At 45.3% G+C, this 27996-nt stretch overlaps 1 protein-coding gene across 2 annotated transcripts; it reads left to right on the top strand.

Annotated features, from left to right (window-relative positions):
- On the top strand, nucleotides 1–27995 carry MARC1 (mitochondrial amidoxime reducing component 1). Of its 2 annotated transcripts, none has more exons than XM_025392986.1 (7): nucleotides 1–523; nucleotides 5101–5274; nucleotides 10252–10414; nucleotides 11479–11619; nucleotides 18847–18908; nucleotides 18991–19062; nucleotides 26888–27995. In XM_025392986.1, exons 1-7 carry the CDS (start codon nucleotides 249–251, stop codon nucleotides 27012–27014), a joined length of 1014 nt encoding a protein of 337 aa, XP_025248771.1. In that variant the 5' UTR covers nucleotides 1–248; the 3' UTR covers nucleotides 27015–27995. The 2 variants fall into 2 exon arrangements, with proteins under 2 accessions (XP_025248771.1, XP_025248763.1); XM_025392978.1 differs by having other exon boundaries at nucleotides 11479–11670; nucleotides 26888–27990.
- The last annotated feature ends 1 nt before the right edge of the window (nucleotide 27996 follows it).

Below are 27996 nucleotides of genomic sequence, written 5' to 3'. Positions count from 1 at the left end.
ACGGCGCCCTGAGCTGCAGGCGACGGAAGGTTGCAGAAGCCATGGGGCGCAGACCAAGTGGAAGCTGAGCCGCCACCTCCCACTCCCCGCACCGCCCCCCAGAAGGACGCACTGCTCTGATTGGCCCGGAAGGGTTCGGGAACTGCCCACCCTTTGGGCTCAGGGCCAAAGGCCGCACCTTCCCCCAGCTGCCCGGGACTACCAGCGCGCTCCGGCCTTGCCGCCGGTACCTCGCGGAGAAGCCAGCCATGGGCGCCGCCGGTTCCTCCGCGCTGGCCCGCTTTGTCCTCCTCGCGCAGCCCTGGCCCGGGTGGCTCGGGGTCGCCGTGCTGGGACTGACCGCGGTGGCGCTGGGGGCTGTCGCCTGGCGCCGCGCATGGCCCACGCAGCGCCGGCGGCTGCTGCAGCAGGTGGGCACAGTGGCGCAGCTCTGGATCTACCCTGTGAAATCCTGCAAGGGGGTGCCAGTGAGCGAGGCCGAGTGCACGGCCATGGGGCTGCGCAGCGGCAACCTGCGGGACAGGTACGGCCGAGCGCGGGCGCGGGCGCGGGGCAGCGCTGATCCGCCTCGGGCAAGGGTCTGAGAAGGGAGGAGTGCAGGGGAGGTCTGCAGAGTCTACTAACAGGTCCTTCCTCCTATTACAAAGAAACTGGGAGTTGGATGAGAAAAGGCCAAAAAGAAAAAGGAACCCTCAGCCCCCAGCATCAGATCCCGGGGCTCTGGGACTCTGAGCACATGGACCCGTTTTCCCGGGTTGGGCGGATTTCCACCTCCCACTGGCTCTTTGGCGTCATGTGCTCCTGCTGAGGTGTGGTATCGCTCCCAGGTGTCTGCCAATGAGCAAACTTCTTAATCTCCATTTAGTGGAGGTGGCTAGCTTAAATAGATTGGTTCCCAGTAGCTTTATTTTCAGTGACTTTCTTGAGATCTTGGGGAAAGCTGAAACTGTAGAGTCCAGCCCTCCAAGAGCGCACCAAGGCGGGGCTCATAATAGTAATGACTGCAGTTCAAGGAATACCTTCAGGCGCGGTGGCTCATGCCTGTAATCCCAGCACTTCGGGAGGCCGAGGCGGGTGGATCACCTGAGGTCAGGAGTTCGAGACCAGGCTGACCAACATGGTGAAACCCCATCTCTACTAAGGGAAAAAAAAAAAAAAATTAGCCGGGCATGGTGGCTCGCACCTGTAATCCCAGTTACTCAGGAGGCTGAGGCAGGAGAATCGCTTGAACCCGGGAGGTGGAGGTTGCAGTGAGCCAAGATTATGCCACTGCACTCCAGCCTGGGCGACAGAGGGAGACTAAGTTAAAAAAAAAAAAAAAAAAAAAAAAGGCGGGGGTGGCATTGCAGATGCTATTTTCCCCAATTCTCTCAAGCACTCTTGTGGATAAAGAAGCTGAGTTCAGAGCTACACAGCAGCGGAACCAGGACTCTTATTTTCTTTAGCACACTGGGGCTTTGTAAAGAGTGATCTTGTTAATGTTCTGTCTGGGTTCTGAGAGCTGCGTGGATTCCTGGGGTTCAGCAAAGGCTGCAAAACCCAGGAGCCGGCGGCTTTGTCCTCTTTAGGGTCTGGCTTCAGGCCAGCCCCGGGTCTCGTTGTGAGGCTGCACTTGAAACTCCTTTCCAGAGAAGCCCTCGCAGCTCAGCAAGTAACACAGGACTCATGGGAGCTGTAACCTTTCTCCTACCAGCTCCCAAGACAGAGGGCAATTCATGACATAGTTGAAACGTTAGTGATACATGCATCTTTGCTTCAGGAAGAAAACCAAGGATCCTAAATATTCCATGTTTTGGGCCAGGCGCGGTGGCTCAGGCCTGTAATCCTAGCACTTTGGGAGGCCGAGGTGAGCGGATCACGAGGTCGGGAGATCGAGACCATCCTGGCTAACACGGTGAAACCCCGTCTCTACTAAAAAATACAAAAAATTAGCTGGGCTTGGTGGCGGGCGCCTGTAGTCCCAGCTACTCGGGAGGCTGAAACAGGAGAATGGCGTGAATCTGGGAGGAGGAGCTTGCAGTGAGCCGAGATCGCACCACTGCACTCCAGCCTGGGCAACAGAAACACTCCCTCTAGGCCGGGCGCGGTGGCTCAAGCCTGTAATCCCAGCACTTTGGGAGGCCGAGACGGGCGGATCACGAGGTCAGGAGATCGAGACCATCCTGGCTAACACAATGAAACCCCGTCTCTACTAAAAAATACAAAAAAAAAAAAAAAACTAGCCGGGCGAGGTGGCGGGCGCCTGTAGTCCCAGCTACTCGGGAGGCTGAGGCAGGAGAATGGCGGGAACCCGGGAGGCGGAGCTTGCAGTGAGCTGAGATCCGGCCACTGCACTCCGGCCTGGGTGACAGAGCGAGACTCCGCCTCAAAAAAAAAAAAAAAAAGAAAAAGAAACACTCCCTCTAAAAAAAAAAAAAAAAAAAAAAAAAAAATCCATGTTTTGTATAGTAGACTCTGAAAAGTGGTAGAATTTACTGAATTAGTTTTTGTAGGCCCGAGAGGCAAAGGGCCTTGGAATTTTACTACGTAGATTCAAAAAGCAGTTTTTGAGCTCATATTACAATAGATGATAAGAAGAGCTGGCCTTTGTACTAGACACTATGATAAATTCTTTATTTTCGTTCATCACACACTCCCAGAAAGTGTGATCAAGAGAAGCCAACACTGGCTTACAGTCCTAGGTGATAACCAACTAAACAGAGGTTGTGACACGTGCCAGCGTGCCAGCATAGAGGTTGCAGTGCTGGAAGCTGGCTGGAGCCATCAGGGACAACTTCAGAGAGGAAGTAACAGCTTGAACTGAAAACCGGAAAATAATTCAGAACTTGCTGGGCAAGTAAGTTGGGAGAAGAACTTTCCAGAGAGAGAATAAGCTGGGCAAAGACACTTGGCTTGAGAGGATGGTGTATGCTGGGGAAAGGCTGGCATAGTCTGTGCCGGGTTGTCCAATCTTTAAATTTCCCTGGGCCACATCGGAAGAAGAATTGTCTTGGGCCACACACAAAATACACTAATACTAACAATAGCTGATGAATTAAAAAAAAAAAAAATCACAAAAAAATCTCATAATGTTTTAAGAAAGTTTATCAATTTGTGTTGGGCTGCATTCAAAGCTATCTTAGGCCACATGTGGCCCACGGGCCATGGGTTGGACAAACTTACTCTAAGGTATTTACCAAAAGGAACTGGGACATAAATAGGGTGAATGTTCTTTGCAGCATTGAGTGTGGAACCTTCATTATGATGTTATTTACAGTAGTCAAAAGGTGGAAACAACTAAGTGTCCATTGATGGATGAGTGGATAAGCAAAATGTGATATATACACGCAATGGAATACTATTCAGCCATGAAAAGGAATGAAGTTCTGATATGTGCTACAACATGGATGGCCCTGGAAAACATAACGCTAATTGAAATAAGCTAGACACAAAAGGACAAATATTGCATGATTCTGATTATATGAAATGTCTAGTAGATAAATTTATGGAGACAAAGTGGATTAGATGTTACTGGGGGCAGGGGGAAGGGGAAAATGAGGAGTTATTGCTTAACTGGTACAGAGTTTCTGTTTGGGGTGATGAAAAGGTTTTGCAAATAGTGCTGATGGTTGCACAACACTGTGAATGTACTTCCTGCCACTGAATCACATACTTCAAAACGGTTAAAATCACATTTAAAAAATTCCATTCTCTGTTGATGGACACTTGGGCTGTTACTACTTTTTTAGCATTTTGAATAAAGCTGCAATAAACATTGATACACAAATATCTGTTTGAGTTCCTGTTTTCAGTTCTTTTGGGTCTGTACATAGGAGTATGCTAGGTATTTTATGTTTTATATCTATTTTACTGCAATTAAAAAAAATGTATAAAAGACTGGCCTGTGTGAAGACCTTGGGAGGTAAGAATGGCTGGAGCAGCAGCTGGATCATGAAGGGCTGTGCATGCCCTTGCTTAGGAGTTGGTTTTATCCTGAAAGCAGGAACCGTGGAGGGATTTTGAATGAGGGGGTCTTGAAGTTAGATTTGCATTTTAGAAAGATCTAAACTGCCATTACCAGGAAGAATATTAGGGAGAATATTCACCTGCTCGTCCCAAGGATTTGGGGCAGGGCAGGCCTCTGTCTGTGCAGAAACGAAGTCTGATAAAAGGGCAGTTAGGGAAAGGGCTTATACTGAGCATATTTTTCTAGTGTAGCTGAACAGCTCAGCCATGATAACCTGCTGGAAGTGATGCAAGAAATATATTGAACGACCTAAAGTACCGGCCACATTTTTTTCTTATGTCTGGAAATCTCAAAAGCACATGCTCACTTCTATAACTGTAATCATTTGATTAGCATGTACTGAAAGGATTGAAATGACAATGTTTTGTTTCTTTGGTAGCTGAGAGACAACCTACAGAAACGTATTGTTCTTGTTCTGGAAATGGCTCTTTCTATTGCCCTTATTTCTCCATTTATCTTTTTTTCTAGGAAGTACCTGTAGACCAGGAATACTGGGCCAGAGAAAAAAATACTGTCTAGTTTAGCAAATTGCAGAATGGACAGCACTAAATATTGGAACATAAAAAGTTTTTACAGGTGGGGGGCTGGAACTGGCAGAGTATAAGTGGCACTGCATGTTGCTCAGCTAAACTGCATGCTCTGTGAACAATATGAGCAACAGCCCTGCTATTTCCGCCGATGAGAGCCCATTGCCTACTGGACGCCAGGCACTGTGTTTCCTCCTGCCCTTAAAGTCTTTCTGTAAAATAGATTCTTGTCATCTGCTTGGAGCATGTTTAATGAAAGCATTCAGGCTTTCTAGAGATTGAGATGAAAATATAATTAACATCTTTGATTTCTGTGCCATCAAAGAGCTCAAACTGTTCTCTAGATATGTTGGATGCTTGAGTGGTTATTAAACCCTTTGAAATTAAGTGACAGACTGAGTCCTGTGTGCTGATGTTTAAGACAGACAGACACACACTCTCAAACTCACACACACCAGGCTTATGGGGAAGAAGTCAAAGACGACAACAGTGTCTAATTGGAGCTCCTCCAGAGTCTGGCTTCCTGTCATACTAGTTCACATATATCCTGTGTTTTGAAAATGGCAGGTTTTGGCTTGTGATCAACCAGGAGGGAAACATGGTTACCGCTCGCCAGGAACCTCGCCTGGTCCTGATTTCCCTGACCTGTGATGGTGACACCCTGACTCTCAGTGCAGCCTACACGAAGGATCTACTACTGCCCATCAGAACGCCCACCACAAATGCAGTGCGCAAGTGCAGGTAAGGAAAGGGCAGGTCGTAGCCCTTGCATGAATGAATAGTCATGCAATTTTGAGAAAGCGTAAACTCTAGAGGGAATCCTGAGAAACATATCAATAATGAACTGTTGATTGCGTGTGTACCATATGTAGAACCAAGTCTTCAAGATTATGAAGATCTAAAAGAAGGAGAAAGAAGGAAGCAGCTTCAGAAACTTGTGTTGTTGAGATGACAACAACACATTGAAAGTGCTATGTAGAAACCCATGAGAACAAAAGCATATTGTCATGTCAACAGGAGAAAAATAACAGCACCCAAAGATCAAGCACAAAAATGGGGTAGGAGTGGTGGGGGCGAGTGTCCTAGCAGAGGTGAGATTTGATCTACGTATTCTCATAGAACTTTTTCTACTTGGCTTGGAAGAACTGGGTACCTTCCAAATCTCAGTTAGGAAAAGAGTTGCAAATGGCTATGTGACCCATAAGATTTAGTTCTAATGAAAGAACCAAAATAGAAAAGAACAGCTCTAGCTAGAAGAGTGATCCAGCCAGTGGCTGCTCAGCGGTCAGTGTCAGAATGAGGCTGGGGATGCAGCCCAGGAGGGTGTTCTGTACAGAAGCCCTTCCCTCAACATCAGAAGGGCTGCAGCGAAGCAATTCTTCTAGGAAAACTAGCTTTGCCTCTAAGCAGTCATGTCTAGAGTTGATTTCTTATCTCATTACGGCAAAATTAAAGTTGGTCTAGTTATATTCTTGTTCTAGTTTCTGCATTTGGAATAAAAATGCACTGTGAATGTTACATGTAGTTTATAGCCTATCATAAAAAAGTAGTATCACCTCAAAAAATGTAGTTATCTGAAAAATGTCTAAAGACCCAGAAAAGTTCACAAAATGCAATACTGATACAATTTCTACATTTTAGTTTTAAATATGATAATATACTTTTATTGAAATTGGTGGTTTTTCAGATTAAAAAAGTGGTACATATTCATTGTTGAAAAATTGGGAAATACCAAAAAAAAAAAAAAGAAACAAAATCTGTGATAACTGTAATTAATATTGTGGCATATTTTCTTTCTGTCTCTATGCCTGTTACTTAGAAAACAAATTGAAATAATACAAAAAATCCTTTCATATTGTTTATATACTTAAACTGATAATGTTGAGTATTTTTTCATATTGTTAAAAAGTCTTTAAGGATACCATTTTTCATGTTGGCATAATATTTCATTGTGTGGGTGTCATCTAATGCATTTTAACATGCCCCATGATTAAACATTTTGATTGTCTTAATTTTTTTCCAGATATTAAGAAGTTTGAGTATCTTGGCATAAATCTTTGTTTATATCATTTGTTGTTTTCTTAGGAAAAAATTCTAGCAGTGGTTTTGTTTGAAATAAGAATATGGATCCTGCAGGCTTTTTGATACATCTTGCTAAATTGTTTGCAGAGTGGTTTCACCAATTCCATTTTAACCATTATATTAAAAAATATTTTGCCATTTTTATGAGCAAAAACGATAATTTCTTGTTACTTTAATTTGCATTTTTCCCTGAATGAGGTAAGATTTTAAATATTTATATTGCAATTTGTATTTCATGTTTATCCATGTCATGATTTGTGTTTATTTGCTATGGTTAGATATTTACCCATATTTTCTTATAGTTAATTTTTTGTTTAATTTTCAATTCATTTGAAATTGTTTCGAAACTTTTTTCACAGTCCCATATGGGCATTTGGTCCATGCCCAAAAGACTAAACAAGGGCATGCTTGGAAATTGCAAACTGAAAAGGCTTAGACATGCTACGGTAGTATACAGACTCTTCATCCAAAGATTCCAAGGATCTTCTGGACTCAGGTTTCTTTTGACAGCCCAACCTATTCTCTTATGAGGAAGTTGTAACCTCAGCCCACAGTTTCTTAAAGATTTCTGATGAGTTCTTGGGGCTCTGGGGTCACTTTCAGAAGGTCGTGATCACAGGCAGTACACCTGTTTTCATGGTTGAAGATGTTACTTGATCTTCTCACGTACCTTGCCTGCTACTAATAAGATACAGAGAATTAGGGACTTTTGCTGTGGATTATTCAGGCAAACAGTCTCAAACCTCAAACCATCTCAAGCCATGCCTACATTATCTTTGTCAAAGGGTCAAAGGTTATAGAAGCATTTGGAATTTTATTTTAATTCTTTGCTTGCACTCTTTGGGACAGTGTACAGGTGGAGTGCTGGGGCCACGATACAGCAGAGGCCAGTGAGAACTCAGGAGAAACATGGGAGGAGCAGGAAGAAGGCGGAACAAATTCTACTCGCTGAAAGACCTCAAGTTCTGGGTGATTATGAACCTGAACCCCAGGATCTAGAAATAGAGGTTGCAATGGAAATCAGTGTCGGATTAACAGGGCAGATGCCTAAATGGCCCAAGATAGATGCAAATGTTTTGACTTTGTAAAAATAATTATTGCGAACTGAAGCCCTAAGGAGTCAAAGCAGCCTTCCTGTTTACATCCTCTGCTGTGCGCCCTCACACCCTCCTGTAAAAGCAACTAAGGGAAGCCCTGGGCTGCCGAATGGCAAGTTGAGACTGAAAGGGTACCTTGGTGAGCTGTAAGGGTTTGACTCTGGAGAAAGGAGGGTGATTTTTTTTTTCTTAGGCACCAGCAAAGAGGCATCTAACAAGACAGTGACCTTCAAGGCTGTCTCCATACCTAGATATTTGGTAATGCTGGCATTTCACAAGATGCTTCTGAAATCAGCATTTCAGACATTAAACTGCACACACACACAGACGCTAAGCCCTTCACGTACACTCAGTTCTAGAACTGGTGAATTTGATTTTTGGGGAAAAGTAAAAAATTGTTTGGAGCTAAACCCTGTGAATAAGAAAATGATAGGACCATTTTTTTTTTGGTTAAAAAGTGAGATTAGGCTTAAAAGTAGTAATAAGTAGATATGATTAATAATAGGTTAGAATGATTACTTCCCAAGGTGACTGCTCTGAAAGGTAATATCTATTTGGGTGTATAAATTTGGGTACATTTATTTTATTCATTTTATTTATTTTTCATCTTGACCCAGAAAAGAGTAACACAAACACTCCTGGTCTTTGTAAATGTTCTCATTACTTCATAGGCCTTGGGTGCATATTTCAGCCCTCTGATTCTCAGGAAGTTAATTTAGAATGGGTGGGGTGACAGTGTGCGAAAAGGTATCAAGTCATATACTACAGCAGTGCACTTTTCTACATGAGTGTTACACTTCAATAATAATTTTTAAAAAATTTATGAAACCTTTGAATACACTAACCTCACTGCTTTATGTAACCCAGACACTGTTAGTAATGATTTCTCATTTTAGATATAAAGCAATAAAATAAAATTATATAAAAATATATAGGATACTATACTCAATATTATTTCACAATATAAAAATCCATTTGTACATTATTATTAGAGAATGGATGCTTTTGTTTGATTAAATGTTTGATTTGTGGACTAACTATACAGAGATAGCTTGAAATAACTTGGTTGGAGGACCCTAGGTCATTACCGCCTACTGAGCACATCCCAGTCCTAAGAATTGTTTGGGGGCTTCTTACAGATTGTTCCTAATCCTCACAACAAAGTTGTGCTCCTACCCCCATTTTATTGATGAAGAAACTGAGTCTCAGAATAAGAAACTATCACCAAGGTCATGGAGCTAGTCATTTGTGGAAATGGAATGCCCAGCCAAGTAGATTTACTTGATCCACTAAGCTTTCTCAAACTTCCAGCATTCGCATAACACCACCATGACAGTAGGCCAAACCATAAACCACCTGTACTCTTATTTATTTAATGTTTTTCTTTAAATTGATTCAGCTTAAAAACTAATCTTGAACACATTTATTTAAAAAAGAAACTTTATATAGCTACCTATATAATTTGCCAGGTATATGGCTTTATAAGGCTACCTATATAATTTTTATATATGGGTTTATATGTAAATTTATGTGGCTACCTATAAACCTTATATGGCTACCTGTATACAAATTTTATATTGCTACCTATATAATTTGCCAGAAATTAACAAACACTCAATATGCTAAAACATTACTAAATTCTAGCTAGAAACTGTGCCTACAGAGGTCTCTGGACCTAAGGTGTGTTCTTTCTTTGTTAAAAGAGGTGATTATCAAGGGTTGCTAAAAGGTAAAGATTTATTACCACTCAACTGAAATTTCTCTCTGTGCAATTCACTGTTATTTAATGCTATACCCAGGTGCCATCTGCAGTTATCTTGAATGCCAGCAGTGGTAATGGTCCTGCACTTTGTGAAACGCTGGCCTACACCATAGCATTTATTTTCCTCTCTATAGCTGTGAAATTCATATAACGCCGAGCAGCCCTGCACATGGCTATGTGCTGGAGAGTAGGAACTTCAAATCCTGCAAAGTTATAACTTGCAATCAAATCTAGTAGATTATTATTGTTATTATAAAATAAATAGACTATTACTGTTAATGTTTGTTATATATAACGTTATTATCTGTAATGTTTTAGACTTTATAGAACATTTTCATATTGTTGCTGTTACTATACTGGCAAAGTATAGCCAGGCCTGTGAATAAAGATTTCTGGTCGCTATTCAGCTGGGTGAACTAGATTTTGCAGTAATTCTAAGTTTACACTGATACATTAGTTTTCTTCTGGAGAACTCAGTACATTTTCAAATATATGATTTCATTTCATCCTCCCTGCATTCCTTCCAGGTAGGGAGACACAGTTGTACAAAACTTGATTTTTTAAAATGGGGAAAGCAAAGCTTAAAGGGGTGCTTTCACTTTCATGTGGGCTGACGCAGGTTTGGAGTCAGAGCCAGGACTAAAATTACATCTTCTGGTAATTAAGATATGACAGTAATGTTACAGCTAGAAGCAGCTTTTCTGATATAACTGGCACATATTAGGGTGCATGGATTTTCAAAGCCATGTTTGCCCTTTGTTCCTGCCACCCCTGCAGAGTGCATGGTCTGGAGATTGAGGGCAGAGACTGTGGTGAGGCCGCCGCCCAGTGGATAACCAGCTTCCTGAAGTCACAGTCCTACCACCTGGTGCACTTTGAGCCTCACATGCAACCGAGACATCCTCACCAAATAGCAGACTTGTTCCGACCCAAGGACCAGGTGAGAGGTTCTGCTGCCTCTATTGGTAGAAAGCAGTCACCCCCAGCCCGGGGGGCTCAGGTGGCATCTCTGATGACCTCGGCTCTCTTGTTTTCGGGGCAGCCCTCTGGTAGCTTAGACCACAAGCAGTAGGCAGAAATAAAGCCCTTCCCTTGGAAGCATCATTTGTTTCTTCATTTGGGGGACTCTTGAATTTTTGCCCTTGAGCATCTACCTTCCTATTTGTGTAAGCATTCTGATGCCAGTAGGGTTTCAAAACTGTCCTGCACCAGTGTTTTTTTTTTCATTCCATTCTGTAACTGCACGTGGAGTCCAGAATTTTTAGTTTGCAGTTGTATGTCAGATTCCAGCTATGCAAGTTGGCATGGGTATGGAGATACACAGACTCAAATGATCAGCCTTAATGGCATAAAGCTCTAAGGATTCATCATAAAAGCAGGGTTGGTAGCACCATATACTGCTTTTACCATGCGCATAAAAAAGAAATTATGCTGTAGTCCTTGCTACTAAGGAGGCTGAGGTGGGAGGATTGCTTGAGCCCAGAGAGTTGAGGCTGCAGTGACCTGTGGTGGCGCCACTGCATTGCAGCCCGGGCTGCAAGGAGACCCTGTCTCAAAATATATAAATAAATAAACAAGCAAATGCATAAATTATGGTCAACATAAATATTAATTTGTAAGTTGCATAAAAATAAGTGTTCATGGAATTAGTGAGCATTTAAATCAAACATAATGAGGTCATCAAACTCAACCAACTTATTAAACATTCGAGAAATTGGAGACTTAGAAAGGTGCAGTGATGTCCCCAAGGGCACATGCCTTGTGGCAGCTTAGGATGGATTCTGAGTCCTTGTTCCCTTCATTCCACCATGCAGTTTCTGCTGTCTCAAGGCTATTTAAAGCTTCTGAGTCACTGTGACTTCTATTAAAAGAATAAGAGAACTACTTTGAAAGATTGTGTGTGGGGTGGGGTGGAGCACGGAGGGTATGTCTAGGAGCTAGGCACACCTAGCCACTGAAAAGTTGGTGTGCCACGTGTTATAACAATGTGTATTTCCCTATCAGATTGCTTACTCAGACACCAGCCCATTCATGATCCTTTCTGAGGCGTCGCTAGCGGATCTCAACTCCAGGCTAGAGAAGAAAGTTAAAGCAACCAACTTCAGGCCCAATATTGTAATTTCAGGATGCGATGTCTATGCAGAGGTAACGCCATGCCCCTTTGCGTCTTTCCTTGGATTTGACTTCTTTTTTAAGGTATGAAAGTCTTTGACATTGGATTAGATTATTCTGAAGGGTGCATTATTTATCAACTCTGTAATACATAACAATTTGATTTTTAGATTTATTCACCTAATAAGTGCAGACTTCTGTGTGGAGGATACAAATATTGATGGGTCAGAGACTGTCATCAAGGAAGCAGTTCAGTATCTGTGGCTTCTAAGGAGAATTCTGAGTTGACAGGTTCGTTGTTGAGTCATATTTTCTTGCACAGACTACATGATCTGTGTGGGCCATGGAACAAAGAAAGTGTATGCTCCTGTCTTGTCAAAGGATGGTCTTCCTGTTTAGTAGATGGCTCTCTCGGAGAAGACAGGCATTTATTGCAAGGCTGCTGGGTGAGGGTTGGGAGAGGTTGTTGCCTCTGAGCTTGATGGCACTGCCCTAAAACGCCTGCAGTGCCACCTTCCATCTGCCCTCAGAGGTCTGCGTGGTGACTTAGCTTGAATAGCCCTGAGGCTTGGTTTCCGGGATTCCGCAGGATTATGGCAGCAAATTTACTTTGTAATAAATAGCCTTTGGCTGTTTAACCTGATTCTCTCCCTGGGCTTCCATGAAGGCAGAGGTTGGTGGCCTAGAGGCTTGGGGAGTGGCCACCAGCTGTGGATACTCAACAGAAGCCCTGACCCCCAGCTAGGAATTCAGGAGCTCTGGTTGTGCCTCATGTTTATGTTGAGAAGGGAGAGGTAAAAGGGACAATATAGTGGTTCTTACGTTTGCCCATTTCCTCCATAACAGGGAAAAATGGAGTCAAAGCAATTGAGTTTTAACCTTTTATACTCAGAGGAACCAATTCTGTTCTTCACTTTGGCTGTACGGAGGCAAAGCTGTGCTGAAAGAGAAATAATATAAGAATTTGGTTCCCACATTCAAACAAGAGGATGTGAGGGCTGGTTTCAGCTTCTGTGCTGGCTTCTGCGTGACTTTGAGCAGCACTGCTATGTCCCACTTACCTTGCCTGAACGATGAGATAATCGTATTTCTGCCTAGGGTTACCTTAAAGGTTTGTTGAAGGATCAATTTGGATAATGTAATTTATGAGGTGTATAAATGCAGTATCAATCGACGGAGGATAATGAAAGTACTCCCAAATCCACTGCTAATGCTTTATATAAAATACTCTTGGCTCCTACCTTCCAAGGGTAGCGTTTCTTCTAAAGATGGCAGAGAACTTCCTAGTGTGAGGCAGGTGGACTGTGTGCATATCCCCCACGGTCCTGGGTTGGGCGTCTCTCAGTGCTTCTTTGTGACAAGGGAGCTCTGCCTGTCCTGCTCCTGTGCACAATGGGCCAGCCTGACTCAGACAACAGGAAAATAATCTCTGTTTGGTTGCCTTTGACCATGTCCTTGAGATTCATCTTCCACTAGCTATGGCTAGGAGAGTCATTTTTCCTGAGAACATTCCTTCTCAGGAAAAGAGAAATGAGTGGGGAGGGTTTTGAATAAACACTTGTGTTTCACTTAAGTATGTTGTCTCTTCTATGCCTCACAGAGCCCAGCAGGGTAAAGCTATCATTCCTATCTTACAGGAGAGAAGAGAGAGGCTTGGGGAGGTGAGGTGGCCTGCCCTAGGCTATACCACAGCAAGGAGGGGCTGGGTTTTGAACCCCAATTGTACAAGGCCAGAGGAACCCTGAGAATTCTAGGGCATATCCGTGGGGCTGGGACAGCTGGATTCCACTCCGCCTGCTTCAGCAAGTGACCACACAAGCCTGAACAGGTCACCGAACCTGCCGAGGCCTCTGCTTCTTGCAGTTGTAAAACATGGGCAATTCCAATGACTCCCTCGCCTGATGGGAGCTGTGAGAATCAAGGTCGATGACAATTTGTGGAAAAGTTCTAGGACATTAAGTACCACAGAAAGGTAAGGAAGAGTTTCATTCCTGGGAGTTTGACTCAGACCCCCAGCTTTCTCCCTATGATCGGCTTTAAGCTTTCTTTCCCCTGGTGTGATCTGTGCACCAAGGGTCATACTGAAGCCATTTCCACTCCAAAATTCTGTGACAGTAAGATTCAGATGAGAAGAGAGGAGGAGATGGCCCAGAGTAGAACTTCAGATCTCAGAGATTTCTTTCAATTGAATCTTACTTTAAAAACCCGTATCTCTCTCTCTATCTCTGAGTGTTTCCTAATTGAGAACATTCTGTATGTGAAGTTGGGGCGGTAACACAATGGTGGCTGAGCCGGCCTTGTTTCTAGTAATTTACCCATCATCTAGTGGGTTGCTGCCCCTGTGTGGTGTGCGCTGTGAATAGACACGTGAGAACAAGGGTTGAAGAAATGCATTTGCTTCTCCTGAGGAGCTCAGGGTGGTCAGATAGTGAACAAGCAATCACAGTCCAGTAAGACATGGCCAGGAGGGTGGCAAGCAGCCAGACCTGGGGACGTGACTAACACCTGCATTATGGGGTGAGCTGAAGCGTGGGGCACCCAGGGCTCTGGTCTCAGAACCTTTCTCATTTGTCTGCACTCACTTTTCTGATCTGTTCCTTCCTTTCCTTCCTTCTTTCCTTCCTTCCTTTTTCCTTCCTTTCCTTCCTTCCCTCCCTCCCTCCCTCCCTCCCTCTCTCTCTCTCTCTTTCTCTCTTTCTTTCTTTCTTTCTTTCTTTCTTTCTTTCTTTCTTTCTTTCTTTCTTTCTTTCTTTCTTTCTTTCTTTCTTTCTTTCTTTCTCTTTCTTCCTTTCTTCCTTTCTTTCCTTTCTTTTCTTTCTTTCTTTCATTTTCAAAACCTCATCTGCCCTGAGGACTCCTAACTATATCCTTCTGCCAGAGCTTTCCCCTGCTTCTCCATAGCTCCATGTGGATGTCTAATCCAATGTCAGGATGTCTGAAATTGAGGGTCAGGTTTCCACCCTAAAGCCTGCTGTGCCCAGTCTCGCCCATCTCAGCACACAGCAGCCCTGAATTCTGCTGGCTCAGGCCCCAAACTGCGAACCACCCTTTGTTCTTCTCTTTGTCTCATATCCCAAGTTCCTACAGTTGACAAATCTTTATGGCTGGGCCCTCCTCCCCACTCCCCTCCCTGCCTGGATGTAGTTACCACTGGTGCTGCAACAGCCTGGGTTCACTGGCCTTCCTGCCCCACTCTTGACCCAGCCCTGCCACCATCCATGGGCTGTTCTCAGCACATCTGTCAAAGTAACCCTGTTGATGTAAGTAACATCATGTGATTCTTCTGCTTAAAGCCCTCTCACAGTTCTCCACCTTTCTTCAAGTAAAAGATGGGATCCTTATGGATGGCCTTGAAGGCCCAACATGACACCCCGCCAGCTCCCAGCCGCTTCTCCTCTCACTCCCCTCTGCTGTCTCATTCTGCCCCAGCCATACTGGCCTTTTCTCTGTGTCCTGGCCGGGTCCTCTGCCTCGCATACCTTCCCTCACAGGCCTCATGGCTCACTCCAGTGCCTCTTTCAGTCCCCTGCTGTGGGCTTCACTGACCCCACTCATCCAGCCCCCCACAGCACACACCCCACCTAACAAGCTGTGTGTACTCAGGTATTAGTGTATTGTCTGTTTCCCCTATGCAAGCTCCTTATCTCCAGCCCCTAAGAGAGCCCCTGGCACATAGTAGGTGTGCACTACTTATCTGTTAAATGAATGACCGGATAAGTATTGTCCAGGAGAAGGGGGAGCACTGAGGGAGGGGTGCATACACAGGGCTATGAAGGTGTGAGAGAATGGTCATCTCGCAGCGCTGGGGCTCGGGAGAGGAGGGGAGCTGAGAGCACAGGTATTTGGTGTCAGGTTTTGGGGAGTCTGGGAAGAATTTTTAGCCAGAGAGTGACTGAATCTGATTTGCATGGTACATATTTACCTCTGCCAGGAGCCTGGAGAAGGATTAGAGCAGGTGGGGCCAGGGTGCAGCTGAGAGAGCAGGATAGCATGGAGGAAGGCTGAGAACCTTCACGGAAGTTTCTGGAAAGCAGACCCACTCCGCATCTCAGAACCTACCTTCTCAGCAACTGTGGCTTTTCTCTGCCTCCCTTCATCATCGGCACTCCCCACACTCATTTCTTACACCTCATTTCTCCCCAGAGCCACAGTGGAGACATCCACCCCACCTGCCACAGTCAGTGACTTTTTCAGTCGCCGCCACCCTGCCCTGAGGACCCATGGGCACTACTTACTGAAACGTTTCTCCTTTGGCTGCACTGTCCTTACTTCTCTGCTGTTTGTCCTCGTTCCTTACTTCCAAAAGTTCTGGCCTGGACCCTTTTCTCTCCCCTCCTTGGTGATCACACTCTCCTGCAGCATCACCCTCTGTCACCTGATGTAGGTCCCTCAAACGTCCACCCGGACCCCCTCTGGAGTGCTGTGTCACAGTTCCAACTCTCTGTTGGTTGACAGAGAAAGTCAGACTTAGGTGCTCACACACCAGCCCCTACACCCTCACCCCACCTCCCCAAACTCATTCTTTCTTTCTTTTTTGAAACAGAGTCTTGCTCCGTCACCCAGGCCGGAGTGCAGTGGTGTGATCTCAGCTCACTGCAACCTCTGCCTCCTGGGTTCAAGTGATTCTCCTGCCTCAGCCTCCTGAGTAGCTGAGATTACAGGCATGTGCCACCACGCCCAGCTAATTTTTGTATTTTTAATATAGAAGGAGTTTTGCCATGTTGGCCAGGCTGGTCTCGAACTCCTGACCTCAGGTGATCCACCTGCCTTGGCCTCACAAAGTGCTAGGATTACAGGCATGAGCCACCGTGCCTGGTCCCCAAACTCCTTCTGTTGACTTCACTGTTTCTATCCAGGCAGCTCATTTTTTTCTTTCACCCAGTCTGGGAGGGTGACAGTCAGCCCTGGCTCCTCCCTCTGCTGTGTTCCTCCCAGCCCCAGCCACATCGGCTCCGCTTTCTATTCTCAACCACCAGCCAGATCCAACGTTTGTTACCTTAAGTTTGGACCACTAAGTGCTCCCTCCTGAATATTGCCACAGCCAAGCCTCCCAGAGCTGATCAGCGTGATCTCTCCCTCTCTAAAAGTTTGTGACAAAACATCAGTGTTGCTGCCTTGCTCAGAAGCCTTTAGTGGCTCTCCATGTCACAAAGGTCCACACTTCCCACTCAATCATTACATTCCTCTGTAACCTTGCCACAGTCCGCTTTTCCAGCCTATATTACCAACTGTATTAGTTCATTTTCATACTGCTATGAAGAAATACCCGAGACTGGGTAATTTATAAAGATAGAGAGGCTTAATGGACTCAGTTCCACATGGCTGGGGAAGCCTCACAATCATGGCAAAAGTCAGAGGAGAAGCAAAGGCATGTCTCACATGGTGGCAGGCGAGAGAATGCGTGCAGGGGAACTGCCCTTTATAAAACCATCAGATCTTGTGAGATTTATTCACTATCACAAGAAAAGCACTGGAAAGACCCGCCCCCATGATTCAATTATCTCCCACTGGATCCCTCCCATGACATATGGAGATTATGGGAGCTACAATTCAAGATGAGATTTGGATGGGGACACAACCAAACCATATCACCAATGAAAGGTCCAAACTGCAAACTGATGTCTCCTGGTCACTGAGACTCTTACTCCCTTCCCTACTTAAAACTCTTGACATTCTCTGAAAGCCTGGATTAAAAGCCCTCTCCCCTGGGAAGCCTGCTGTGATGGCAGGACCTCAAAGAGCTCCCTCCTGTCTCTGAAGCTATGGTGTGCTCTGAGCCTCTCCCATGCCATGCTTGTCCTGTTTGAACTGGTCACCTCCAGGTGCTGTAGGAAGACTTTCCTGGGCTCATCAGTGCTTATGACTCAATCCCCAGTAGTTTTTACTGGACATAGAAGGGGCTCTGGAAATATTTCTTTAATTAATAAGAACAATTTCCTAAGTGGAACCCTTGTTTTTCTCCTTTTATACTCTTTTTATGTGTTTTTTGTGACCACAGTGCCTCCTTGTGGAGAAATGTTCACAGGACAGGCTGTGGCTGTGCTAATCCGCCGTGCCCAGTTTTCTGGACTGTTGAAAATATGCACCTGAGACGCATTTTATGATTTATGACAGAACAAAACCCCGGTGTCATATATATCAAGAATAACACACACTATTGGAGTTAAAATTCTGAGCTTGAAACTCTGTCCCTCAGCTCATCATCAACCAAGGACAAGGCAGTTTGCTTTCTAACTCCAGGTCTTTGCCTTTCGCCCTTGTGTGGCGGGCAATTCTCTCCGGGGGTAAGAAGGTCAGGACTATAATGAAATGAACTTCGCCTCCTCAGCGCCCTTCCTTCTTATTGCTGTCCCCTCTGCCTGGAGTCCCCTTACCCTTCTTTTGTGCCTCTCAAATTCTCTGCCCATTTAGACTCAGCACTTATCTTACCTATTCCATAAAACTTCCTCTAACCAGACCAGCCCGCAGAGCTGTGCCTCTAAATCCCCACAGTAAGTATTGCCTGCACGGTGAAACCAACACACAACATGCTGCCTTGGAGTGCTTTTTGTGAACATTTCTGGCATTTAAAAACAGAATATTGATCTTTAGAATTCCATGTATGGATGACCTATCTCGGCTGCTAGATTGGAGGGCCTTGGTCCACTAATGCGGTTTGTCGTGGAAAGTAGGCTTCGCTGACCCAGCCCACAGGCAATGCCTGCAGAGCTCCCCTGGCTTCAGTGCTTCATAAATGCTCCAGCAAAAATCAAAGAGGAATGAGGCTGCTGGTCCTGCTCCTGATGTGTCCGTATCTGGCCGGCGAGACATGCACGTATTCAATGACTTCAGGCTCTTGAGCCATATAACTTCAGGCAGGCACGAAGGGATCTGATACGAGCTGAAGTAATGAGTAATGTCCCCTTCTGTCCCCCTCCCCACTTTCACCCACCCCATCCACTTTGTGCACCCCAACCCCCACCAGGAGTCAAGTGGGATCATCAGGGAGCCTCCCTGAGCGAGGTGAGTTTCCACGACAGTTACAAGTGAGAGGAGAGAGAAATCTCATCTCAGGGGAATGAACTGGCATGTGAAAGCCAGAGAGAGGGAACGCGAAGGTGTGTGGGTATGGCTTGGCAGAGCAGGGCTGGGGGAGAACAGAAGGCTGCCATCGCTGATGTGGGTGACATCATTAGGTGCGGGCGCTCCTGGGAAGTCTCTACACACGTGTCAGGGGCGGGGCCTGGAGGTGCTCATGGGAGTTTGCGCTTTGTTTCCTAGGATTCTTGGGACGAGCTTCTTATTGGTGACGTGGAACTGAAAAGGTTGATGGCTTGTTCCAGGTAAGGCGCTTTCCTGTCCCTGTGGGGTGGGGGTGGGGTGCTCTGCTCTGTCCCCCTTTTGATGTTCTGTGTGTGTCTCCAGATGCATTTTAACCACAGTGGACCCAGACACCGGCGTCATGAGCAGGAAGGAGCCGCTGGAAACACTGAAGAGGTAGGACTGGGCAGACGGGGCTCATCCTCGGGTTTAGGTGCCTGGAACAGAAGCAATATTTGTTGCTTAATGTTTATAAGAGGAAGCAGTGAAAACACCATATACATAGTCTTGAAGCTCAAGGGAGTCCCATCAAAGAGATGATTTGGGAAACATTCGCCGGTGTTTTGAGCACCAACATGTGTGCTTAAATAAATACTTTTATCTTTCATTTAGAAATCATAATTCAAATAAATCAATGTTTAAAAATTGCTTATGTACTTTGACAAATTTTATTATGGGCTGAATATTAGATGATACCAAAAAATGTACTAGGTGTCCTAGTGGCATTGTGGTTATATTAGAAATGTCAATATATTTTAGAGACGCTGCTTGAAGTATGTGTGTAGGAGTGAAGTGATGTGACATCTGGAACTTGCTATATGCTATATATTATTTTAGCAAAAAGAAAAAAGGATAGATGAGTACATTTTAAAAATGTGTCACAATCTTCATAAATAGAATCTGAGTGATAATTATGGGGAGGTTTATTGCACTATTCTACTTTTATGTTTACTTTAAAATTTCTTAAGGGTAAATTTTAAGTGAAAGGCACAGTACCGAGAATCATTTTAAATTGTATATATAGTCAGGATGCCATGTTGATTTTACAAAGTTGATTATAAAATAGCACTATTTACTTTTTATTTTTATTTGATTTTACTTTTTAAAAAACATAAATGCACATGAGTAGATAAAAGGCTGAAAGGAGATGAAGCAAAATGGAGATGCTGTTTTGGTTCAGTGATAGAATTATGGAAAAGGGTTATTCTTATATGTAGTCTCTAAACTTTCTATAATTACTCTGCATTACTTTTGTGAAAACAACACCAATAACAGTTTACTATCCAAGCACTTCAGTGCTGTTATCTGCCAAATTTGGGACCCAGGAAATTGCTGAAACTGAAAATGAACTAAGGGTGCTTCTCTTTATTGGTTCCTTTGACATTGAATACTGAGTTACAGGCCAGGTGTCAGGCCTCATCTCTACAGTCCCTGAGACCCTTCTTTGGCTTTGGTCCTGACTTGGCATCCCCAGGTATAACTTGTAGAAGGGAGGGCCCTGGGAACCTTGAAGAAGGAATGCAGTTGAGACGCGACTATCTTGTATCAAAACCATCGTGAACGAGCGCATGACAGAGAGGTTGCACTGGCCTTTGTGGAGCAGGACTCATTCTCTATAACGTGAGGCTCCCTGCCTCCCTTTCCTTCCACTTTTCACCAACCTCATGGCCTTTTTGGGGGCCAACGATTCAGTCTTCTTTGATCAGCCCCAATCCCTCCCTGACAATTCTACTGTCCCAGATCTGACCCCCTCTCTGGGCAAGCTGAAGCCCTGGGCTGGAGGGGTGTCATCCCTGCTGTCACCTCACTCCTGAGCATGAGGCTATGGCCTGACTTCTCTGGCCAGCACCTGTCATCCTATAGGAGATGAGTCCCAGGGTGTGGGCCAGGCTGCAGCAAGGTTAGCAGGTGGCCTTGAGGGCCTAAGCCACCTGGCAGGGATACAGTGGTCAGCAGGGAAGTCAAACAGGGTGGGTGGAGGGAGTTACGGAGAAGGGGGTTTGTGGGACTCAAGGAATCTTTGAGGTGGATAGCAAGTGGCTGGTCTCTACCTGACTCCAACAGCGTTGGGTGTGATTTACAGCAACTTTCAAAGAGGAGGGCTACAGACCAGCCTGAGAGAATACAGTGGATTGATGAATAGATACATATGTGATAAAGAAAGTATAGTCAAGGCCAGGCACGATGGCTCATGCCTGTAATCCCAGCACTTTGGGAGGCTGAGGCTGGTGGATCACTTGAGGTCAGGAGTTCGAGACCTGGCTGGGCAACATAGTGAAACCCTGCCTCTACTAAAAATACAAAACTTAGCTGGGCATGGTGGCGGTCACTTGTAGTTGCAGCTACTCGGGAGGCTGAGGCAGGAGAATCATTTGAACCCGAGAGGTGGAGGTGGTAGTGAGCTGAGACTGTGCCACTGCACTCCAGTTTGGATGACAGATATATATAGTCAAGTGTTTTTTTAATATATATATATATACACACACACACATATATATATATATAGTCAAGAATAAATATAGTCAGGAATATATATATATATATATATATATAGTCAAGTGTTAAGCTCAGAATTCAAGCAGTGAGTAAATGGGTATTTGCTGTAAAATTATTTTACCAATTGCCTGTTTGAGAATTTTCATAGTAAAATTTTGGGGGAAATGTCACTATGTGTGACAGAACATTGATGAGAAGAGCAGGGTTATAGCTATTCTGTGAAATGTGCACACTCACCATCAGAACAAACCAGAACTCAGTCTTCCTGTTTTCCGTGGCCACAGAGGAGCTACTAGGGGCAGAAAGCAGGGAGGGCCAGAGGGAAGATCCTGGGCTGGGAGTCAGGAGACCAGGATCTGCAGCACACCAACTGCTGTGCTCCTGCCCCCACCCCCACTCAGGCCCTGAGTGTTCTTCCCTATAAAATAAGGGAGGCAAGACAGAAATAGATGGTTCTGTGTAAATCAGCCAAGTGGTTTGGGGAATTGGCTGTCATCCTTTTTTGTCCATCTTGTTCTCTCTCTCCCCCCAGTTGCTCAGTGTGGGGCATCCTTCCCTCTGGATTTAGAAGGTTTATGCTCTTGCAGAAACGGCCTCCGCAAAGCACTTCACGTGTTTGGGCTCGTTCTCTGCATCTTCAGGGCCCCCCTTCCTCCATTGGGAGCCTGTGTTTATAGAAGGAGGATAATTGACCCTAAACACAGAGTGAGGGTGGGAAGGCGGGGGGCGTAAGGAGCCAGCACACCCCCCTGATCTTCTGCAGGCTTTGTGCAGCCCAACAATCCAGCCCTAATTGCTTCTAATACCCCAGGAGACAGTGCGGCCAGCCTAGGTGTCTTCTCCTATCTCTTACTGAGATTTAAATTGCCATGGATGTTTAATTTATGTTCTTCCCAAGACAGGTGGTCATAAATCGGGAAGAGAAAGGCCTGGCCGCATCGCATAAATCATGGGAAGGGAAGCAAACAGTGGTGTCCGCAGCCTCTCCGCTGTTGGGCAGGTTGCTCAGAGCCACACCACTTTCTGCCTCTGGGTACTCATGGTCCCATGGCTGGGGTTGCTTCTGGAATGCAAGCGCTCAGCTGGGAGACCTCTCTGCCTGCCCAGCCCTGCCTCCTGATGTTAGTCACCCACAGGCAGAGCCCGGGATGGCACAGCAGTGCGAGAAAAAGAAATACAGAGGCATAGGGGAGCCTTTGTCTGTAAAATGCTCACAGTGGGCGGCACAGTGGAGGCCTGTCTGCTAACAGGAAAATAGGAAAATGGAATTTTTCTTTTCTTTCTTAAGGGAAAGTGACGTACACACTAATCCCCATGGTTGAAGGAATGGCTGGAGTCTGCCATTGTTGCTTCCATGACATCTTGCCCCTAATGGAAAGAATATAGCACAATTACTGCATGGGGACTCAAAAAAAAAAAATGTTTTGCTGGATGCACGAATATTGTGACTGCAATGATATTTGCCAGCAGCCACTTGTGTCAGGCTGTGCTCTGCTGAGCAAAACACAGAAGATATAGCAGTGGTAACTCCAAGGGAGGAGACAGACCCTCCACCTGCCTGGCTCTGTCACCTCCTAATGGTGTGACACTGGCAAGTTGCTTAGGCTCTTCAAGTCACAGTTTCTTTATTGGTATAAACTTGACTTGTAATACTTCTTCTGGTAGACTGGAATAATGCAAGATATAGGATTTTTATAGGTGATAGAATACTGTGCACAATGACCATGTAAGCTGCGTTCATTGAGAGTCTCCATTTATAAACTTGACACTTTCTGAGAGGAGGAGAAGCTTGACCACACTTCTTCCTATACTCAGAGGCTGCTTTAAATGAAACCGAACACGAACTTGCCCAACAGCCAGCCTCTGTAAGTTCAGTGTGGCACCTCTCCTGGGAACGTTCACGATGCTAATTCTTTTATTTTATTTTATTTTATTTTATTTATTTACTTATTTTTTGAGACAGAGTCTCACTCTGTCACCCAGGCTGGAGTGCAGTGGAGTAATCTCGGCTCCCTGCAACCTCCGCCTCCAGGGTTCAAGCAATTCTCATGCCTTGGCCTCCCAAGTAGCTGGGATTACAGGCATGCACCACTATGCCTGGCTAATTTTTGTATTTTTAGTAGAGACAGGGTTTCACCATGTTGACCAGGCTGGTCTGAAAGTCCTGACCTCAGCTGACGTGTCTGCCTTGGCTTCCCAAAGTGTTGGGATTAACAATGCTGTTTAATTCTTAACCTGGTCGTAGAGATAGGCAGTCATGAGGCCTCAGGAATGGCTTCTGCCCCTGGTGACTTATGGTCCCATGAACACCAGTGGTGGGACTGGGCAGTGACCAGAGACTCTGCCTGGAGTCATGGCCTGGACGTTGACCAGTGTATGAGTAAACCAGCAGTGTAAACAAGGAGCAGCCCTCTGTGGTGCACAGCACTTTAAAGGTAACAAACTGTTTCCATTTACATTGCACCTTGTAAATAATGGAGACCTCGGTTTAAGCTAAATAAAGTGTCTTGGGCTTCCTGCTCATTAGAATAGTCATGTTTCGTATTCATTTAAGGAGAAAGTGCACTAAGGAAGATTTTAAATGAGTTTTAATTTATTAATACCAACAGGAATACATATATGAAAAGTCATATATTAAAAAAATCGTAGAAGACCCATGTATGAAACACTATTTTCTTTCAGTCGGTTGAACTTGGTGTGCACATGAATCCATAGACTGCTTGCAATACATCTTAGTGCCAGTAGGGGCCGCTAGTGACCTCGTTGAGTCTTCACACAGCCTGGAGGCGGGCTTCAGCAGCAGCAGCAGCAGCCGCAGCAGCAGCAGCCGCAGCAGCAGGAGCAGGTGGTGCAGGGGGCGGTGAGAGTCTGCAGCAAAACCAGGCAGCTGTAGGAAAGCCCTGGCAGGCCGGCCCGCCGAGAACCCCTTCTCCACTCCCATAGCTCTTCCCGCTTCTACTCCTAGACAGTGGAGTGGACCGCCACCTGTGAGCCGGTGACCACACCTGCACTTTGACAAAGCAACTCCCTCACCCCGACCTGTGCAGTTTAGGGAGGCTGTGCCGGGAGGGGCAGCCGCTCTTTATGGTCCTCTGCTCCTCATTACCTGGTGAGAGTGAGTGTGTATGTGTGTGGTTGGCAGGAAGGGATAGGTGAAAACTGTAAGTGGCTAGAAATTGGTGTAGATGACTATATTGTGAGGCCCCTCAGTTCTTCTCAGGCCGGCGGTTGTACTCAGGAGGATGTTGATGACCAGGCAGGGTTACATCCTGGGTGGGAAGAGTCCACCAGACTCTGAAGTCAGCCAGGCCTGGGCTCTGGCCCCAGCTGGATCCCTTAGATCTGTGATCTCAGGCAAGTCTGTTACTCCCCTGAGACTTAACTGTAAAATGGAGAAAAGACAAATTCGCACATAGGCAGTTTGTAAGGATTAAAAGAGATAACATGTGTAAAGTTCCTTATAGACTATCCATGTGTGGTGCACAGAACTCCAACTCTCAAATTCTCCCCAAGATAATGAGAGCCTGGACTCTAGACTACAGAGCTTGGCAGCCACGGAAATCCCAAGCCATACAAGCAGCTGATGTGTCGCCTGTTCCTGAAGAGGTCACCCTCTGACACATAGATCCCAGAATGTCGTGGTGTCGCATGCTGACAGAGGAGAGCCAGGCTAGGAGAGATGTCTGGTTTGTCAGGTCCAAAGGCATTGCAGAAACCTGATTACAGAGAGAGGAAATTCTCTTGGCAAGGCAGGGAAGCCTGCATCAGCAGCTCGTCATTTTCATTCATTCATTCATTTGTTCATTCATTGTTCAACCAACATTTTTTTTTGAGTGGTTACAGCATATGTATGAGGCACTGTTCCAGGCCATGAGAATGCAACAGAGAACAGAGTGGACGCAATGCTGCCCACAGGATGTTTACAGTCTGGGGAAGGAGCTGTGGGTCTCCAGAAGGAGGTTCTAGATTTGACTCTCTGTTTTCTCCTTTGCCGTTTCTGATTTGAAGAACAACATTAGAACCAAGTTGTTGCAGTCACTTTTTTTTAAGCAAGGCAGAATAAAATGAATGATTTATCTAAAATGTTTTAAATATAAAAATGATGTAAAATTAGGGTTAGATTAAATAAAAAACTGAAGGTTAACTTCTTCCCAGCGGGGAAGGTAAGGGAATCTTGCCATGTGAGTCCCACACGTCTGCTCATGTGCCCTCTCCCTGCGGCTTTTTTCATTTGCTGCTGGACAAAAATATTCATATTTATACTGTCTCTGACAGAGGGTTTTACTCGTGAGCATACTAATCCAGCCAGCAAACAATGCTGGGTCACAGGCGACGTAGGAGGCCCAGCATTGGGCATGAGCAGTACAAGGGCATTAATCACAGTTCCTGTTCTCCAGGGACTCTGCCTTGTAGAGTCAAACTTGTGCCCTGACATTACAGGACAAGACATGTGAGTGTTGGAGGGGCAAAGAGAATTGAGGAGGGGAATTACTCGTGGCTGGGGGAACCTGGGCTTCCTTCCCGGGAGATGTGGTGTTTGAGTTGGGCCTTGAGGCAGGTATAATTGTAAAGCATGGGGACCTGGAAGAGGGGCATCCCACAGGAATCACAGAGGGCTCACCGAGTCAGTAAAATGCAGAGCAAGGTGAAATCCAGCAGAGAGCTGCAGAGGTGCAAGTAAGGAGCAGATGGCAACAGGTTTGAAAAAGCAGGCTGGGGCCAGGTAGAGCCCTACACACCAGGCTGAATAGTTGGAATGTTATTCTTTAGGCACTGGGGAGCCATGGAAGGTTTGCGAGCCTAGGAATGATAAGACCAGAATACAATTACAACAGTGATATAGTGCAGTGTCAACAATGAATTGAAAACAGGTAGAGAACGAGGAAGAAAGATTGGTTAAGAAGTTATTACGATAATCTGAGCATGCTGGAAGTAAGATCGTGATGGTAGGAATGAGGAAAAGCAAGCCAAGTCAAATAATGTTGTACAGGAAGAACCTTGGAACTGGTCAGCTGTGGACAGGCTGTGGGAAGGGAGGACAGTGGTGTAAAGGATGGGCTCCCAGCCCAAGTGACGACTAGGATAGTGGTTCAGGTGACAGACATGGAGGAGACAGGAGGAAAGACGCCTAGGGCAAAGAAAGATGATAAAGTATGTTTAGACACATTGAGTATCTAATTTTTTTTTTGTTTTTTGAGATGGAGTTTCACTCTGTCGCCCAGGTTGGAGCACAGTGGCACAATCTCAGCTCACTGCAAGCTCCACCTCCTGGGTGCATGGCATTCTCCTGCCTCAGCCTCCCGAGTAGCTGGGATCACAGGCGCCTGCCACCACACCGGGCTAATTTTTTGTAGTTTTAGTAGAGACGGGGTTTCACTGTGTTAGCCAGGATCTCCTGACCTTGTGATCTGCCCGCCTCAGCCTCCCAAAGTGCTGGGCGTGAGCCACTGCGCCCGGCCTAGTATCTAATGTCTTGATGCTGAAAGGGGGAACATGAATGTAGAGAAAAGATGTGGGGATGTGGCCATTGCTTATGCTTCTGTAGTTGTTTGCTGGGCAGGCTGTTCACTGCCCTATTCCAGGAGGCGTTGTTCTGTTGAGCTTTGACGGGATGGTGCCCTCTCAAGCTGTGCATGTGGAGGCCCTGTGTGGGATGGAAGCCACGTTCTGGTTGAGCTCTTGCCTCCGCTTGGCTGTGACTCATCATGATCTTTTCCTATTGCAGTTATCGCCAGTGTGACCCTTCAGAACGAAAGTTATATGGAAAATCACCACTCTTTGGGCAGTATTTTGTGCTGGAAAACCCAGGGACCATCAAAGTGGGAGACCCTGTGTACCTGCTGGGCCAGTAATGGGAACTGTATGTCCTGGAATATTAGATGCCTTTAAAAAATGTTCTCAAAAATGACAACACTTGAAGCATGGTGTTTCAGAACTGAGACCTCAACATTTTCTTTAAATTTGTGATTTTCACATTTTTCTTCTTTTGGACTTCTCGTGTCTCAATGCTTCAATGTCCCAGTGCACAAAGCAAAGAAATATAGTCTTGATAACTTAGTAGGCTTTCAGTAAGACACTTAGGTGACAAGACAGGATTCTGAAAACTCCCTGTTTAACTGATTATGGAATAGTTCTTTCTCCTGCGTTGCCATTTATCTACCAACAGTGCAGACTTCCATCCTGTCACTACCACTCATTAGGGAAAGAGAAGAAGAGAAAGAGGAAGAGTGGGTAGGCCAGAAGAATGTCCTAGAATGTGTTATTACCCCTGTGCATGAGGTATGCAATGAAAATTAAATAGCTCCCCAAATATGGCTGGAATGTCACTTCCCTTTTCTTCTTAAGCCCCGGGCTAGCTTTTGAAATGGCATAAAGACTGAGGTGACCTTCAGGAAGCACTTCAGATATTAATTTTCCATAGATCTGGATCTGGCCCCGCTGCTTCTCAGACAGCATTGGATTTCCTAAAGCTGCTCAGGAGGGTGGTTGTGTAGTCACGGAGGACCCCTGGATCCTTGCCATTCCCCTCAGCTAATGACTGAGTGCTCCTTCTCCAGTTCTGGGTGAAAAAGTTCTGAAGTCTGTGGAGGAGAAGAAAAGTGATTCAGTGATTTCAAATGGATACTGAAAACCTTTAAAGGGGGAAAAGGAAAGCGTATGTCAGTTGTTTAAAACCCAATATCTACTTTTTTAACTGATTGCATAACTCTAAGATCTGATGAAGTATATTTTTTATTGCCATTTTGTCCTTTGATTGTATTGGGAAGTTGACTAAACTTGAAAAATGTTTTTAAAACTGTGAGTAAATGGAAGCTACTTTGACTAGTTTCAGAT

This window comes from Theropithecus gelada, chromosome 1 (genome assembly GCF_003255815.1).
Source record: "Theropithecus gelada isolate Dixy chromosome 1, Tgel_1.0, whole genome shotgun sequence".
NCBI classification, from domain to species: Eukaryota; Metazoa; Chordata; class Mammalia; order Primates; family Cercopithecidae; genus Theropithecus; species Theropithecus gelada.
Note: the sequence above shows the minus strand (reverse complement) of the source record. Positions and strands in the feature narration are given on the sequence as shown.

Bases quoted from the DNA above. Each gene is read 5' to 3' on its own strand.
- MARC1 (XM_025392978.1), top strand. From the start codon at position 249: ATGGGCGCCGCCGGTTCCTCCGCGCTGGCCCGCTTTGTCCTCCTCGCG. The intron at 5,275-10,251 runs GTAAGGAAAGGG...CCACCCCTGCAG, and splicing joins AATGCAGTGCGCAAGTGCAG to AGTGCATGGTCTGGAGATTG. The intron at 18,909-18,990 runs GTAAGGCGCTTT...GTGTGTCTCCAG, and splicing joins AGGTTGATGGCTTGTTCCAG to ATGCATTTTAACCACAGTGG.